At 39.1% G+C, this 18,714-nt stretch overlaps 1 protein-coding gene and 1 pseudogene across 1 annotated transcript; one reads left to right on the plus strand and one right to left on the minus strand.

Annotated features, from left to right (window-relative positions):
* Positions 1–7,895: 7,895 nt before the first annotated feature.
* Positions 7,896–9,325, minus strand: LOC113562049. Its single transcript, XM_026970036.1, has 2 exons — positions 8,429–9,325; positions 7,896–8,358 (listed from the first exon to the last, which is right to left on the minus strand). The coding sequence occupies exons 1-2, from the start codon at positions 8,735–8,737 to the stop codon at positions 7,906–7,908; spliced, it is 762 nt and encodes a 253-aa protein (XP_026825837.1). The 5' UTR covers positions 8,738–9,325; the 3' UTR covers positions 7,896–7,905.
* Positions 9,326–9,341: 16 nt separating this feature from the next.
* On the plus strand, positions 9,342–10,568 carry LOC113562200 (annotated as a pseudogene).
* The last annotated feature ends 8,146 nt before the right edge of the window (positions 10,569–18,714 follow it).

Raw genomic sequence — 18,714 nt, forward strand, 5'->3', positions numbered from 1 at the left:
CTTCCGGCATCAACCTCACCATCGTAAAGGAACTCATGCCTGACTCTTTATCTCTAAATGTTTCTCTGCATCCATCCAACTTTCACATCACTCTTCGGCTCTCATCCTCATCATCGATAAAAGGACAGAAGTGCAATAAACTAAAAGAACACACATGCAATAAACATTTAGCAATACCATGAAGAACAAAGATATAAAATGTATAAAAGTAATCATCAATAGAAGAACAGAAATGCAATAAACTATTAGATATAAAATTTGAAAAATTAATCATCGATAAAAGAACAATGACTAACGTGCTGAACGTCAGAATATAGGTCAAAATATATAAAATCCCTAAAAAACCTTTTTAAAAAAAGAAAAAATATATACGACAAGTACATAAAAACTCCCAACTTGTCAAAATTCAAAACTAAATATGAAATCAATAATTAACTAGCCAAGTAGTCTAGAAGCAGTTTGAGTATTTTACTCAAACGTTTTCCATGCATACTCTCTTATCGCATGACGACATTGAAGTACTTGGCGTGCCCGAATCACATTAAAACGTCCTGTCCTATAAGAGACACAAAATCATTTGCGAGTCATTATTGAAAATCATGAAGATACAAGATACAATACAAATCAAGATATTTTACAAATTTACAAGAATACATGACCACTGCGATCCGGGCACGCCAAGTACTTCAAAGTCGTCATGCGATAAGAGAGTATGCATGGAAAACGTTTGAGTAAAATACTCAAACTGCTTCTAGACTACTTGGCTAGTTAATTATTGATTTCATATTTAGTTTTGAATTTTGACAAGTTGGGAGTTTTTATGTACTTGTTGTATATATTTTTTCTTTTTTTAAAAAGGTTTTTAAGAGATCTCACTCTTTTTTGTAAATTTTTAAAATTTGACTATATTTTAGTTTTACATTCTTTTGAACATATAATTAATATTACATAATTTCTTTTTATGTTTTATTATCAATTATTTTGCATGCTAACACGTACATCGTTCCGATGCAATTTGTAATAAGTTTTATTAAGAATAATCTTTTGATTTTTATATAATGTAAATTATTTTTACATATTTTATACTTTTTTCTGTTTTGCTAAAACAATTTCTCTATGTGATTTACAATATTTTTTATCATAAACTTTAACAATATAATATTAATTCTCCTTTATTTCGATCAAACTGGCAATACAAAAATGTGATCCACTACGTTTCGACCATTATCTGGTCCTTTTCAAGTGGTAATAAGTGATGAAATAAAGGAGAATTAATATTATCAATTTCACTGACGAATTTAAGAAATTTGTTTAGACTTTAACAATATAACTTTACATTCACATAAATCATTTTTACGAGTTTTATAATTTTATGCAATGAATGTGGTAGCGCTCGACGTTATGCAATGAAATTCGTGGTATTGGTGCAGTCAATCCCTTTCTCACTAACCAATATGACGTTGCACCACGTCGATGACGGCGACAACAACGACGACGACGTTGCACCACATCGACGACGACGACGACGACGACGATGACGTTGCACCACGTCAATGACGATGACGACGTTGCACCACATCAACGTCATCGTCGTCGTCGTCGTCGTCGTCATCGACGTGGTGCAACGTCATCGTCGTCGTCGTCGTCGTCGTCGTCGTTGACGTGGTGCAACGTCATCGTCGTCGTTGTCGTCGTCGTTGATGTGGTGCAACGTCGTCGTCGTTGTTGTCGTCGTCATCGACGTGGTGCAACATCATTGTCGTCGTCGTCGATGATGTTGCTTGCAATTACTTGCAATTTATGTCTTTATCGTGAAATAAAACATTTCCTATGTATCACATTTTTTATAGTATTTGCGATTTATATCTTTATCGTAAAATAAAACATTTCCCATGTATTATTAAAATCATTTTTAATTCAGAATAAATTAAATCATGCATGTGTGAACAGCAGCTTGAGGGACAAAATCGCTTTGCATGTGTATGTGCGAACATATGTACGTGAGTCTGAACCAGAATACGGAAAACGGAACGTCACGATTCTAACGTACGATTGTAATATCTCAGGATTGACTGCACCAATGTTATTCGAACTGGTCGCGATCGAAAGCTCGCATTCACATTTTATTATACAAGTGCCGTTAGATTTTTGATTACGGCTTTAATTCCTAAGATATTTTAATCATAAGTTGATATGACCTGTCAAATGGCATGAATTCCAGATAAGCTACTTGGTAGCGCGCGACGTTTATGCAATTAAATTGGTAACACTCGATATTATACAGTGACTCTCATTGTTCGGAACCTTATTTTTGATTATGTACTTGGCGTCGCGACACTACCGCGTCGCTTGATTTATGTCCTTATCTTTATATCTCTCTCTGCATCCGTCCAGCATTTATCCTAGCTTCACATCACTCTTCGGCTCTCATCCTCATCATCGATAAAAGGACAGAAGTGCAATAAACTAAAAGAACACACATGCAATAAACATTTAGTAATACCATGAAGAACAAAGATATAAAATGTATAAAAGTAATCATCAATAGAAGAACAAAAATGCAATAAACTATTAGCGGGTTGCGAACAGTTACCATGAAGAACATAGATAGAACATTTATAAAATTAATTATCGATTAAAGAACAGAAATGCAATAAATGAAATTAATCATTGATAAAGGACAGAAATGCAATTATTAGCAGGTTGCGAACAGTCTGGTAACACTGGCATGAAGAACGTAGATATAAAATTATTGACAGCTAATCAATTTAACCAAAAAGTACTTACAGCCGCACATGTCTTCCTTGGCTGCGTTCGGATTCTCCGCCCGGTCTCACATCTTCCTTGACATGTGTTCTTTATAGCTGCAGTATTGGACTATTGCATTTGAACTCACTCAAACTACTTCTTGCACTTCATCACGTCGTAAACACTAATATTCACACATGGCGCGAGACATTATCGTGCCTCTTGATTGGCCAAGTCTCTAGCCAATGAAGAATGTTCTGTAGCACATTTCTTCTCCCCTTCCGCAACCCCCCTTGCCCACACTTGACGATGACGAAGAAAACGGAGTATCTTAATCGTAAAATCGTCATTTCCAACTTTGCATTGCAATATCTCCGCTCTTAGGGCACGTAGAAGAAAAATAAAAACACTTTTATTACATAATTCGACCCCAAGCTAACCATTGAGCCTACTCTGAACTTGATCCGTTCAGCGGTTATTGAGATCTAATTATCTGAGTGTCTGCGAAAGCGTCGCTTCACGTAACAGTACACGGTCGGTCTCGCTGCGCATATACTTAGCGCGAGACACTATCGTGTCTCTTGATGAATGTCTGTTGGACGGAGGTCTCCGCGAAAGGAATGGAGAACGATAAGCGCGGGTGAAGATATTTTTACAAATTGTTAGTAATGTAATGAAATTCGCTTACTTCCTTGATGTTCAACGTTGTGGGTTGCCAGTTCTCCAGACCAAGGAGACAGAAAGAAGGCGAGGCGTTGATTTTGGCACACGTCCGTTAGATTATTGAAATTTGTTTTCGGAACTCCCGCACAAGATAGTGGTTATTGAATGAGTCCGAGAGTGAGTCTCTGGGCAGATCGTTGCCTTTTTATATGCGTTCAAAGGACCATGGGGAGTGCTATTTCTTTTCCGGGAATTCACAAATAATTGTTTGCGCGAACCATTGGTTATCGCTTATAATAATTTACTTGGTATCAGCGGATGGGTCTAATACTTACTTTCGTAAATCAAAGAAATCTCTTGGCGGTATTCTTTGATAATTGTTTTCGTGCGTCATTTGCGATAGTTAACCTTTTTAACCCCTAGATGAATAGTTTTCGAACGTCGCAGTAACGAGACGATTGCTTCATTAGCCCAGTTTTTAACCATGATTTAAAGACTTGTTTTGCCGGACATGGGCCAAATTTCACGGCTCTGATGAGAGCAATCGCTCAGGAATCAGTTAATTATTTCTTTTCCGGGAACCGCGATATCTCTCATCGTGACCCCGAGACCTCCGCTCACGCGTAATCTTTTTCGCGCGTGGCAACGACGTTCGCTGATTTAATCTTATATAGAATATTATATAAAAATCTTTTTAAGAATATTTTACTTTGGAAGCGAGGAACCGTGGAGTTTACTGGACGTAACAGTATACAGGGTGTCCGGTAACTCACGACTCAACGCTCGTCTTTGACCGCCTAGCGATCAAAGTTGCTAGGCGCGAGAAGTTGTTTATTACAAATGGCATGCCTAGCCATTGCCACTGCGATCGCTAGGCATTCGATCACTAGGCGGTCGCATCTCGCAGTGCGCTTGCATTCGGCGGTAGGCCGGACTAATAGCACAATTCTTAATAATTAATAACTTGTTAACTATTGTGAAAATTGCAAAATGGTATAGGACTTTTCCACTCAGTTCAGTCCGCTTTATCCACTCACGAGCGTTGAGTCGTGAGTTACCGGACACCATGTATATACGCATTAGATTCATAATATTGATGATCTTCCATTTTGATTGACTAAAAAAATTAATAAAAGTTTATAGACAAAATGTACTACACAGAGTATATAGAGTATATAGATATAGAGTATTGAATGTTATATAAATTTAATAATTAACAAGATTATTTAGATATATAACACTATCAAGTATTTGATTTGATAGAATATTTTATTTATAAGTATGTACATTAAAATTAATTTTTTGGAACAAAACAATTAGAGGTTATATTCACATTTATTGAAATATATTTCCAAGTATGAAATTGTTATTACGTATTTATGAGAATTAAATGTATAATGTCACAAATATTCATCTATTATTAGTAGTTGTATAGTAAAGTTGTTATTTTCATGTTTTTACATAAATAACTTGTTTCCTTGCAACGTTCGTAGCTATCGTAGACACGTTTAAGCCATAACACACAAGACAGTATTGTGCGTTAGACAAAGACAAAGACTTAGGGCATAAAACATTGTCCTGAGACATCAAGTCAGCCATTCTGCTAAGGGCCTATGTTACTGTGAAACATGAGAAACTTTCAAAACAATTCTAATGGCGCCATGGCCGTAAACCTCGGTTAAACGGATTAAACGGCCATTATCGGAGGTTCATCTTTAACCGAGGCAAGCAAACGTTAACGAAGGTTTAAGGTACATGTGGAACGCCACAAATTCACTAAACCGAGTTCAACGAGTTAAACTTCGGTTAACTCGAGTTAACCGTGAATTGTGGAACCGGCCCTTAGAGGAGAGCGGCTTTTTTGTGATGTCGTGACTACCGACGGTGCCCAATGGAACCGCTCCATGTGGAATAAATTTGGTATTAATGAGCAAAACATAAGTTGTCAACATCCGTGTGATCCCGAAAGACGATTGTGGTTTTGTTCGGACTTTCCGCATTTAATAAAAAATTTTTGAAACTTTCTCGTGAACAATAATGAAACATGGGTAAGTTTAAATATTTTATAACTCGTTAAACTAAAAATGTAAGCACTAAACATTATGCAGACCCCGGATGGAGTAGTAAAAAAAACATTGGGCAGCGTTGTTGACAATTGAACAAGATGTATCAATGTCAAAGATAGCATACAAATTAACACCGGATCATCTGCAACCGAGATTCTATCAGAAAATGAATGTACCGATGGTATTTGAGGTAAGTTTTTTGTGATAATAATGGCAGAAATCATTTTCTGTAACTGTACCTTTTTTATTGTTATTTTCATCTGTTTTTCACAGCTTTTTTCAAACCGTATTGCTGCTTGTATGAGCATTTATAGAACCCAGAACCCAGAGCTTCATGACAGTGAGCCCACTATCACATTCATTCATCGAATTCATAATTTTATCGAAGCGATGATGTCTTGAACCTCCTGGAACGCTTTAAGAATAAATTCTGATGAATACAAGGTAATTTCGAATATTTTTTATCGTAGTGATATCTCAAAATTTAATTTGAGTAAAATTTGATTATATGTCTATAGATATTATATTATGTACAGTTCTTACGACATTTTATTTCATATAAATGTTGCAGGCCGTGGCGGAATTCATTGAATATTTGGATAAATGGGAAGGCAAAGCACAAGAGAACGGTGCAAAATACATAACAAAGAACACATCAGTGGGCTTAAAAGTTACACTCAGAGCAACGTTAGAAATTTTACATTTTTTAACAGTCGAGTGCAATTTTGAATATCTTATGACTTGTAAGCTAAACCAGGATGCATTAGCCCGGGTCTACAAAAGATGTAGTAAGCCTCAAGTCGTAAGAAATTGATCAATCACAGTCGATCTTTCTCCTCATATTCCACTGATATTGGTCAATTTCTTACGGTTTAAAGCTTACTACACCTATTGTAGATCCGGCCTTAGAGGTAAGTTATGCAAGGTATTGATCAGTGCAGACATTTATAATCTCTATCAGCTAATCATACAATTTACTAACTATTAATTGCAGCGTTTTTTCAGTTTAGCTCATGGCGTACGTGGGTCACATGACCTAGGGATCCTGTAAGGAGGGATCGGACAAACCGACTCCATTTGCAGCTAAATGCGGAAGTGGGGTAATGCAGCTACCAACAGTATCAAGCTAAAACTGCTTATATTAAATAATAACTTACTATGCCAATCTTGTATTCTTGAAATAGTTTTCAGATGTAACACTTTATCACGTTTGCACTTTCTACCATTCACTGCTTACAAAAGAATGCAACAGTTCATCTATTCATTTCTATCTTTTATCTCCCTCCATCTCTATCTTCTATCTTCCTCCAGTTCCGGTTTAGATGCAACATGGCGCGACCAATAGAAAACGTCCGGGGCATTGTCCGATCCCTCCTTATAGGATCCCTAATATGACCATCCTGATACTGTTTTGTTTGGACATATGTTCAGACTGATGTTCACTTATTCATTAATAAAACCTTGTAAAGGATCTAACGTAACAGGTGGTGATATGTTGACATCATTAATAACGAAAATGACTACTATCGAGGACTCAGCAGGCCGTCGTGAATTTCTCTTATTGTTAGACAACATTGTTGAGAATGGGAAAATGTATGGTAGTAGCAGTATGAGTACTGGAGTTACTGACGTACAAGCCTCTTCAATCCAACCAGACTGTTGGAATCAGCAATGTATAACAAGAGAGAAACCTGAGAGGGGCCAGGCCGCCGTTTTTCTTGTAACCGTATTACACTCCCGTACAGTGGCGCTAACTGGATCCATCTTAGAGCCGGCGGAACTACATGCCAGATCCACTTTCAGTTCGTGTGGTAAAACGGTCGGTTGATTCATGTTCATGATAGATCCATAATTGTGGATCTCTCAAAAGTACGGAATATTGTAGAATATTTATCAATGTTGTATTACATATTATCGCGTGATCGTTTTCATTGTAGTATACAGGGTGTTTCACACAAGGGTAAAAACCTTTCGCCCACAGGTAGATAACGTCAGATCGAATTAAAATGTCCTAAACCATTTTGCGATCTGCGCAATAGTTAACGAGTTATTAAGTATTAAAAATCGCGGTATTAGTCCGGCCTACTGGCGAGTCAGTGCGCGCGAGTCAGAGCGGGGCGGGGTAGGCGGGAATAATAGGATGAGCCGCTCGCGCGAGTCGCGGCGCGACGCGATAGCGGGTATCGGATTACAGCAGCAAGCGAGACAACGCGTGGAAAATAATTGTTACATATTTCTTTTTGTGATGTACACGCAAGTTTTCTTTATTAATATTAATAATGTTAATTAATATGGTTATTAATTAATATTATTCACCATAGTATTATTTAATATTTTCGTGCTATCTTTTCTACACCACTTTGCAGTAGATAGCATGGCGCGTTTTTTTTAAGTGGTTTCCCCAATAGGCCTAATCCACTCTAACTAATTAATGTAAGAATTGTTCGAAGTGCCGTCCAACTTCTCGTACACAGATTTCGGCTCTTCGAGTAATATTGCGCGTCGCACGGTGCGCCATGTCCGGCGTGATGGTATCGAAGGCCGCAACAATAGCTTCACGAACTTCTTGTTCCGTACCATCACGCCGGTCCTCTATCGCAGTTTTAATGTACCCCCATACAAAATAATCGAGTACATTTAAATCAGGCGACCGTGCCGGCCAGATGATTGGGCCACCTCGACCCATCCACCTGTCCGGAAAACGCGCGTCTAAAAGATTCCGTACTTGCCTGCTAAAATGTGCAGGAGCTCCATCATGTTGAAAAATCAACTCCGCCCGTACGTCGAGAGGGACATCTTCAAGAAGAGCTGGAAGTTGATTTGCGAGGAACTCTGCGTATAATTGCCCGGTTAGCCTGGGCGGAAGGAAGTACGGACCGATCTGAGAATTATCAAGAAACGTTAGTAGATAAGTGCGGAAGAAAATTAGCTGAAATACAAAGTGCACTCACCACTTGATCTCCAATCATGCCGGCCCAAACATTTATGGCCGAACGGCGCTGAAATGCGCCTTGTCGAACAGCGTGCGGATTTTCTTCTTCCCAACGTACGAAGTTGTGAGAGTTAAACACCCCGTTCGGTGTGAAGGTGGCCTCGTCCGTCCACAGGATGCGGTCGGGGAAAGAAATATTCCGCCGACACTGCGCGAGGAACCCTACATGCATTTTATTGAGAATTAACACGAATGCACAACAAATACTGTAAATGTTAAATAAGAGTAATGAAAATACCTTCACAGAAGAAGATGCGCGGTTGTGCATCTCCGGGAAGAAGTTGCTGCACACGTTGATAGTGGTAAGGTCTTAGACCACTACGCCGTAATGTACGATGCACCAAACTGTTGGAAATTCCAAGTGCACCAGCAACGCGATGCACGCTGTTTCTGGGATTTCGTTCGAATTCCCGTAAAATCCGTTCTTCTGTACGAACGTCGTGACGCATTACTGCACCGGGTCGTACGCGATTTGGAACGACGGATCCGGTTTCCCGTAATCGCTGGATACAGCGCGTAAGTGTTACGTACGACGGATGTACACGGTCAGGAAATCTTTCCGCGTAAAGACGTACCGCGGTATTTCCGTTTTCACCCGCCATCCCATACGTTATCACCATATCGGTGTATTCTCTCGCGGAGAACTGGGCCATCATGCAACAATAGCTCGATTTGTCTCGTACGGAATCAAATCGTGCACTGCAGTGTAAGCGTCGAAGACGAGAACGGCGACATAAACAATTGACAATCGCAAACAGTCGACAAAAGCCGCCAGTGCAGGAAGAAAGACATTCCGTACCTGCGGTTCAATTTTTTAACTACAACAAACTTTTCTATTGATACATCGAAAAATGTCTAACGATTATTGCATGATGGCCCAGTTCTCCGCGAGAGAATACACCGATATGGTGATAACGTATGGGACGGCGGGTGAAAACGGAAATACCGCGGTACGTCTTTACGCGGAAAGATTTCCTGACCGTGTACATCCGTCGTACGTAACACTTACGCGCTGTATCCAGCGATTACGGGAAACCGGATCCGTCGTTCCAAATCGCGTACGACCCGGTGCAGTAATGCGTCACGACGTTCGTACAGAAGAACGGATTTTACGGGAATTCGAACGAAATCCCAGAAACAGCGTGCATCGCGTTGCTGGTGCACTTGGAATTTCCAACAGTTTGGTGCATCGTACATTACGGCGTAGTGGTCTAAGACCTTACCACTATCAACGTGTGCAGCAACTTCTTCCCGGAGATGCACAACCGCGCATCTTCTTCTGTGAAGGTATTTTCATTACTCTTATTTAACATTTACAGTATTTGTTGTGCATTCGTGTTAATTCTCAATAAAATGCATGTAGGGTTCCTCGCGCAGTGTCGGCGGAATATTTCTTTCCCCGACCGCATCCTGTGGACGGACGAGGCCACCTTCACACCGAACGGGGTGTTTAACTCTCACAACTTCGTACGTTGGGAAGAAGAAAATCCGCACGCTGTTCGACAAGGCGTATTTCAGCGCCGTTCGGCCATAAATGTTTGGGCCGGCATGATTGGAGATCAAGTGGTGAGTGCACTTTGTATTACAGCTAATTTTCTTCCGCACTTATCTACTAACGTTTCTTGATAATTCTCAGATCGGTCCGTACTTCCTTCCGCCCAGGCTAACCGGGCAATTATACGCAGAGTTCCTCGCAAATCAACTTCCAGCTCTTCTTGAAGATGTCCCTCTCGACGTACGGGCGGAGTTGATTTTTCAACATGATGGAGCTCCTGCACATTTTAGCAGGCAAGTACGGAATCTTTTAGACGCGCGTTTTCCGGACAGGTGGATGGGTCGAGGTGGCCCAATCATCTGGCCGGCACGGTCGCCTGATTTAAATGTACTCGATTATTTTGTATGGGGGTACATTAAAACTGCGATAGAGGACCGGCGTGATGGTACGGAACAAGAAGTTCGTGAAGCTATTGTTGCGGCCTTCGATACCATCACGCCGGACATGGCGCACCGTGCGACGCGCAATATTACTCGAAGAGCCGAAATCTGTGTACGAGAAGTTGGACGGCACTTCGAACAATTCTTACATTAATTAGTTAGAGTGGATTAGGCCTATTGGGGAAACCACTTAAAAAAAACGCGCCATGCTATCTACTGCAAAGTGGTGTAGAAAAGATAGCACGAAAATATTAAATAATACTATGGTGAATAATATTAATTAATAACCATATTAATTAACATTATTAATATTAATAAAGAAAACTTGCGTGTACATCACAAAAAGAAATATGTAACAATTATTTTCCACGCGTTGTCTCGCTTGCTGCTGTAATCCGATACCCGCTATCGCGTCGCGCCGCGACTCGCGCGAGCGGCTCATCCTATTATTCCCGCCTACCCCGCCCCGCTCTGACTCGCGCGCACTGACTCGCCAGTAGGCCGGACTAATACCGCGATTTTTAATACTTAATAACTCGTTAACTATTGCGCAGATCGCAAAATGGTTTAGGACATTTTAATTCGATCTGACGTTATCTACCTGTGGGCGAAAGGTTTTTACCCTTGTGTGAAACACCCTGTATATTATATAGGCATATATATATATATATATATATATATATGGTCGTTTTAAATATGATATTAAGATATTTATTATTAGCCAATGAAATAGTTATAATATGTATGTTTATATTTATATATATTTATATTGCTGTGTATATAATATATACTAAAATGAAAAAAGATCACGCACTAATAATATGTAATACAACATTAATAAATATTCAACAATATTCCGTACTTTTGAGATATAATGAGTGGCGGCCACAACTTTTTTGAGCTAACTTAAGCTGAAATAATTATATATACAATTATATATATATATATATACAGGGTGGCCCATTTTAATTTATACAGTCGATTTTTTAAAAACCTAAAAGAGATACGAAAAAATGTTTCAGACAGACATGTCACGATTTCGAGGGGGACATAAGATGATACCATTGGTTTGACCTTGAATAGTCGTTTGAAGGTCACGCGAAGATCACCTTCAATTTCGTAAATTGAAACCCCAACTTTTTATTGCAGATTCTTATTCTCCATCGAAAAGTAAGTAACTTTTGTCTGAAACATTTTTCGGAAAAATGTTTCAGACAAAAGTTGCATGTTTTCTCGCGTAGAATCCGAATCTGTAATAAAAAATACCATGTCTCATTAAAACAAATTTCAGAATTCTAACTTCCGGTCTGAAATTTTTTTTTAATGAGACATGGTATTTTTTTATTACAGATTCGGATTCTACGCGAGAAAACATGCAACTTTTGTCTGAAACATTTTTCCGAAAAATGTCATCTTATGCCCTTAAAATGATCTTCAAGATGAGTTTTAAGGACATTTTAAGGACATAAGATGACATTTTTCGGAAAAATGTTTCAGACAAAAGTTACTTACTTTTCGATGGAGAATAAGAATCTGCAATAAAAAGTTGGGGTTTCAATTTACGAAATTGAAGGTGATCTTCGCGTGACCTTCAAACGACTATTCAAGGTCAAACCAATGGTATCATCTTATGTCCCCCTCGAAATCGTGACATGTCTGTCTGAAACATTTTTTCGTATCTCTTTTAGGTTTTTAAAAAATCGACTGTATAAATTAAAATGGGCCACCCTGTATATATATATATATATATAATTGTATATATAATTATTTCAGCTTAAGTTAGCTCAAAAAAGTTGTGGCCGCCACTCATTATATCTCAAAAGTACGGAATATTGTTGAATATTTATTAATGTTGTATTACATATTATTAGTGCGTGATCTTTTTTCATTTTAGTATATATTATATACACAGCAATATAAATATATATAAATATAAACATACATATTATAACTATTTCATTGGCTAATAATAAATATCTTAATATCATATTTAAAACGACCATATATATATATATATATATATATATATATATGCGTATATAATATATACTACAATGAAAACGATCACGCGTTAATAATATGTAATACAACATTGATAAATATTCTACAATATTCCGTACTTTTGAGAGATCCACAATTATGGATCTATCATGAACATGAATCAACCGACCGTTTTACCACACGAACTGAAAGTGGATCTGGCATGTAGTTCCGCCGGCTCTAAGATGGATCCAGTTAGCGCCACTGTACGGGAGTGTAATACGGTTACAAGAAAAACGGCGGCCTGACCCCTCTCAGGTTTCTCTCTGGTATAACACTCATATTTTATGTTTGATACTTGGAGTTTAACTTCTTATATATTTTATGTTCTATGATTGTTAATTATTGAGACGACGTCTAGATGGCGATACCTCTTTTGTCAAGTTCAAGAGTTGCGTACACACGTGTGAAAGAGTTATAAGTATAGGATTCGTTTAACTGAATATTCGTTATCACTCCTCTGTCCTGCCACTCTGATACACTTATCACAGACAAAACATCACAATGGCCGGTATTTATAGTCGGATCTCATAGTTAAGACCGTCTTACGTTTATCAGCAGATGCTGTATGGATCATTTCATTGGCTATGGAGTATCTTAAGATACACTTAAGACGGTCTTAAATATAAGATTCGACTATGAATACCGGTCAATGTGTTTTGGCTTACATGGCTGGATATATAGTGAGGAAAAGCAGAAAATGGTCGAATTGTTCGGAATGTTTATCAACACTTGAAAATCCGAACGGACAACCAAGCAACAATTATGATCTTATAAATTTGAACAAGGATCTTTAAAATATCCGTCCAAAACTTTGTGCTCTTTATTGGAAACTATGGAAAATGTCATTTTAGAGGTTGTGAGTGATATGTCCGTTCATGTGGATACTTTTTTTGATATCTTGTACACCGGCCGGCATTAATGCTGTCCGTATATTTATATGATTCGCACACGATCGCGTCTTTTTTATCTTAAATTAAATCCTTCACATTTTTAATGTAAAATTCATCAAGTATTATAAAATAAACTTTAACTGTATTATTTAATAAATTATTTAATTAAGCTAATGTTACGTCCAGAGCTCCGTGAGCTCGAGGAAAGGCACAACAGAACGCCTCTCATACCTTGTTGCACTTAGGCCCCAAAGCACGAGTCGGACTGACCGCAGTTCCGGCTTAAAGGTCAACGACCACGGGGGTCGATCTTACCCTAAACCCGGAAAGGTCTGCCCGTAGGTCCCTTTTTAGGTCAAGGAACTGAATCCCTTTTACCTGGGATAGGATCGGTACGACCAGCTGAAAATGTAGATGAGTAGAGGGAACTCAAATAATTAATACATCCTTATTTTTGTTAGTTTAAAGAACATTATATTTGCAAAAAAAAGAAATTAATCTGCATACAACATAATATAGTGAGTTTGTGTTGCTTGGGTTTTTTTTATAAAATGTGTAAATGAAAATGGAAATATAATTTAAATGCTTATACCATTTGCTGGCAGATTATAATTATCTAATAATCGAATGAAACATATTCAGCAACAAAAATGTTTTATATTTATTCTAAACTAACATTAACGTTCACTTAAAAAATAACGGCGGAGAAGGCTGGGATGAGGATTGGATAAAGCCGCCCCCTGACTATGAGGAGTATCCTAACGGCCGGGTCTGTGTGGCGAAGGGCAGCCCTGAGAGTGGGAATGTCATCAAAATCGGGGTCTAGGATGAGAGCATCAGGTGGAAGAGGGAAAGTGATTGGAGGGAAAAGGTCAAGGAACCGTTCACCGAGAGCCAACAGTGAACGGCGGACGAACTCTCTAAATGTATGCTCAGAGGGAACGATGGCAGGCGGATCGATTCTCTCGGTGATGAAATCTACTGAGTGTGACGGAGAAAGAGAAGGGGAAGTTGGGAAATCTTCAAAATTACTGGGTTGGATAGGTGAGAAATGTCGGGAGGAGGGAGCTGGGGAAATGGAGGGAGAGTATCGGGGAGAACTAGGTGGTGATGCCTGGATGGAGGAGGATGGATGGTGTTGTACACGGAGAGACCCGAGATGTCGTGATGAGGAGTTGGAATAAGAGAAATAACAGGAAGGTGGCGGTGAAAGAGAAGGAGGAGGGGATGGAGAAAGAGAATTCCTTGAAGGGGATGGTCGGGAAAAGGAGTGAGATGAAGAGGAGGAAGAAACAGAAGATGTTGAAGAAACAGAACGCGGAGTAGGAGATCGGGGTGATGGTTCTAATATCTGGTTAGAGGAGGATGGAGATGCCCGAGGGGAAGGGGAGGAAATGAGCTAGACGGAAGAGGCGGAGGAGGGAGGCCGTGGGGGTTCTAATATTAACACTGACGAAGATGTAGAGGACGCAGAGGGGGCCGCGGATTTGGTTCGGTAGCGCTCCTTTTTCGCGGTGGTTCCACCGATGCATGCCCCCCCCCCCCCCAAACGACAGCCCTTGATCCCCACGAAACGGTCCCGAAGAGGGAGACACACTGCGGGATCTTTTGTTGGAAAGCACTTAAAAAAGGGGACAACGGAATAAGTTAAGGAGAAACGGATAGAAAAGGTAGAAGAGACCAGAAGAGGAAAATGAGAATGAGAGTTGTCGGCGATGAATAAACAAACAAAGTAAAAAGGAAAGAAGGAAAGAAAAGAGTGACAAAACAGAAGATTCGCTCACTTGTTTGCAGGAGTGTAGTCTCGAGGAAGACGACCTTTGATTCCGGTTGCGAACCAATTGATGTATTGCCGACCTGTGAGAAGTTCCTGTGCTCTGCAGGGCGTGTTGGTGTCCAGGACAGAGACCAGAGTAGAACTCGCGGAACAGAGCTGGTGTTATTTCACCTTGGAAATCTTTATACTAAGCCGGCACTGAGTTTAATGAACTTCCGCACAACAATGAGATAAGCGATGCTTATGTTCGCGAAGGCTGACAGAATGAAAAAGGCTGTCTTCCAGAGTGGTCGTCGTCTTTTTATATGATAAGAATAGTGTGGAAGAGGGGTATCTTTTCCGGGAACTACTTTTCGGGGACCGTTCGTTAATTAACTGCAGCTATCGACAGTCGGGTCTATGAGACGCTAAGACGTTCGCAGATGGTTCTCTTAAACTAGATAACTTCCTGACCGAAGTCTCGCACCGGTACACGTGTGTCCGGACTCGCGGCTCCTGTGAGGGTATTTACCCGGGGATGATCCGGCGCAGCTGTATCATTTCTCTTCCCGGAAGAGCGATATCCCATACTGACACCGCGAGCCTACAGTCACGCGCGACCGAATTTGTTGCGATGCGGCTTATTGTCTTTTAATTCAAGAATAATCATTAGAAATCAAGGGGTTTAATATCGGGATCTAATATCGCGCCTGCCCAGACACGTGTGTCAGAACCCGCGGCTCCTGTAAGGGTTTTTGTCCGGAGATGATCCGACGCAGCTGTATCATTTGTTTTTTTTCTTTTTTTAATCCCATACTGGGGCCCTAACCCTACTGACCACACGCGACCGGATCGACGCGTCGCGCCACATTGTCCGACAAGAAAAAAAAAGATATCGCTATGTTTCGTGGACGCAAGGAACCGTACAGTCTCTGGACGTAACATTAATTTAATAAAAAAGACGCGATTGTTGTGTGTGAATCACACGAATATAGGGACAGCATTAAAGCCGGTCGGTGTACAAGCTCAAAGATACATCCATACCACTGGTTGGTTGTGACGAACACAACAATAATTTTACGAAAAAAATTATACAATTTTATTTGATATTGCGCGCTAATTTCTTAAGCAAGTCTGAGAATAAAAAGACTACTATGAAAGAGAAAAGAAAAGAAGCAAGGAAAATTGTTAAGTTATAAGTGATAAAGTGTACATGTATGTGTTCTATACATATCCACTCTTAAAAAAGCCGTGTTAAATCTGTTACGTCCAGAGCTCCGTGAGCTCAAGGAAGGGCGCAACCAGACGCCTCTCGAGGTTCGTTGGCACACAGCCGCAGAATCTCGAGTGCGAGCTGACCGATACGTTTCGATGTTTGGGTCAACGACCAAGGTCGATCTACCCTAATAGTCGAAATGGTCAACTCGTCGGTCCCTTTTAGGTAAGGGAAATGAATCCCTATTACCAGGGATAGGACTGTACGATCTGTCGAAGAAAGCGAGTGAAGCGAGGGTAGTTAAATGAATGAAATTCTCTTTTTTTTCTCTTAAGAAATTAACATGTTATATTTGATCCAGATACATTGATGACTTAAATGAAATTTAAAAAAACACAATTAAACAATGAGAATTTGGATTTGGATTACAATCAGCATTATAAATACAATTAAACAATGAAAATTTGGATTTAGATTACAATCAACATTATAATTCGCAAGTTTCCGATACATTGATGACTTACATGAAATAGATAAATAAAAAATTGAAAATTTGGAAACGGATCTCAAAACGGCATTATAATTCTAATGAGTAACGGAAATTAAAACTATAATTGTGGTTATTATATTTATATTTGGTTATGGTATTAAACTTGGGTCGAAACGTCGTGTAACTGTTCAACTTAATAAACTAGCCAGTGTTTTGTTGAAAGAAGAAAGGAGACTATTCTATAATTTTCTGGCGTCTAGAATACTATCGTCACTTATATTTTACACCATTGGCTTAAATATGGTGTCTACTGCAGAAGGTTTTTTCATGACCATGACCAGGGAATATGGATACAGAATTACCTCACTGCTAAAGTACTGGATCAGATTGAACCTTATGCTATGTACATTCGTCCAACAATTAAGATTCTTATTGAGATGCAGACGCTTTGATTTACTACCAGCACATATCCACCGACAGCGCTTTTCCGTGATTTTTCGCAGTGGAGTAGTAAAACACAAATTTCGCAAACTAAAATACGGACACCATAGGAAACTATTGAATCTTGAAATTAGAGATATTAATGTTCTGTCATTGACAAGTTTATTTTCAATGAGTTCAAGGTTTGTAGGCGGTTCTTAAGTGAGAATGAAGATTTATTTATTACAAATGCGGATAAGGGGCAGGTCACTGTAGTTATGGACAAATCTATTTATATCAAGCGGATGAATGATTTATTGAATGACGCGAGTCTACTTATTTCAAGCTTGACAAGGATCCTATGAAACGTATTACCAATAAAGTTAATGAATTGGTTAAGACATGGTTGAATCTGGGCATCATTGATGATTTCACGCACAAATATCTACATATAACAACCACCAATATTGCGAGATGCTATGGCTTACCTAAGATTCACAAACCAGGCTTTCCTTTACGTGTGATAGTTTCGGCTATTGGTGGCCCTGTATATAATGTTTCGTTTTTCTTTCACAAAATACTGACTAATGCTATTGATAAACCGAGATCGCGTGTCAAGGATGGTTGGTCCTTTGTAGAAAGTATACGTAATTTGACCATTGACTCTGCTGACTCCATGGTTTTCTTTGACGTTGTCTCGTTATTCACAAATATACCCAAAGATTTGGTTAGAAGAGCTATTGAGAAAAGATAGCCATCAATATCCGTAGCCACTAAACTTAATATTGACCAGTTTTTATTCGCCATTGACTTGATATTAGAATCGACCACCTTTACGTTTAACGGACAGTTTTACCGTCAAATTTTTGGCAGTCCCATGGGTTCTTCTTTGTCTCCCATTCTAGCCGACATGGTTCTTGATGACCTTGAAACTCATTGCATTGGTGCTCTTGATTTTAGCGTTAATGTGTTTTATAGGTATGTTGATGACATATTCACTATATTACCAAAGAACAAAATCCAAAAAGTACTGGATGTTTTTAATAGTTATCATCCGAGACTGAGGTTCACTGCTGAGCTTGAATATAACAATTCACTTAATTTCTTGGATACGACTGTTATTCGTGAAAATAATACTCTCATTACGAACTGGTACCGCAAGCCAACTTTCTTTGGACATTATGTTAACTTTTTCGCTAGCAACCCTATTGACCATAAAATCAGTGTTATCACAAGTTTGGTTGATAGAGCAGTGTTGCTTTCTACTCAAGATTCCATGAAACCAACATTGAAATAGTTAGGTCCATTCTAATCAATAATGGATACCCCTTATTGTTTATTGACAAACATATCACTAAAAGATTAAAGCATATTGCACATAAAGACACTAATAGTGTAAATAATGACGATGCCCTTGTAAATAAGAACATAAACATTAATCGTAACCGTGTTTGTATTCCATTTGTCAAAGGTTTTAGTCATGAGATTTGTAACA

Source organism: Ooceraea biroi, chromosome 6 (genome assembly GCF_003672135.1).
Source record: "Ooceraea biroi isolate clonal line C1 chromosome 6, Obir_v5.4, whole genome shotgun sequence".
Lineage (NCBI taxonomy): Eukaryota > Metazoa > Arthropoda > Insecta > Hymenoptera > Formicidae > Ooceraea > Ooceraea biroi.

Excerpts from the sequence above, each read along its gene's own strand:
- LOC113562049 (XM_026970036.1), bottom strand. The coding sequence starts at position 8,737 with ATGCACAACCGCGCATCTTCTTCTGTGAAGGTATTTTCATTACTCTTA. Across the intron at positions 8,359-8,428 it reads GCATGATTGGAGATCAAGTG|ATCGGTCCGTACTTCCTTCC; the intron begins GTGAGTGCACTT and ends GATAATTCTCAG.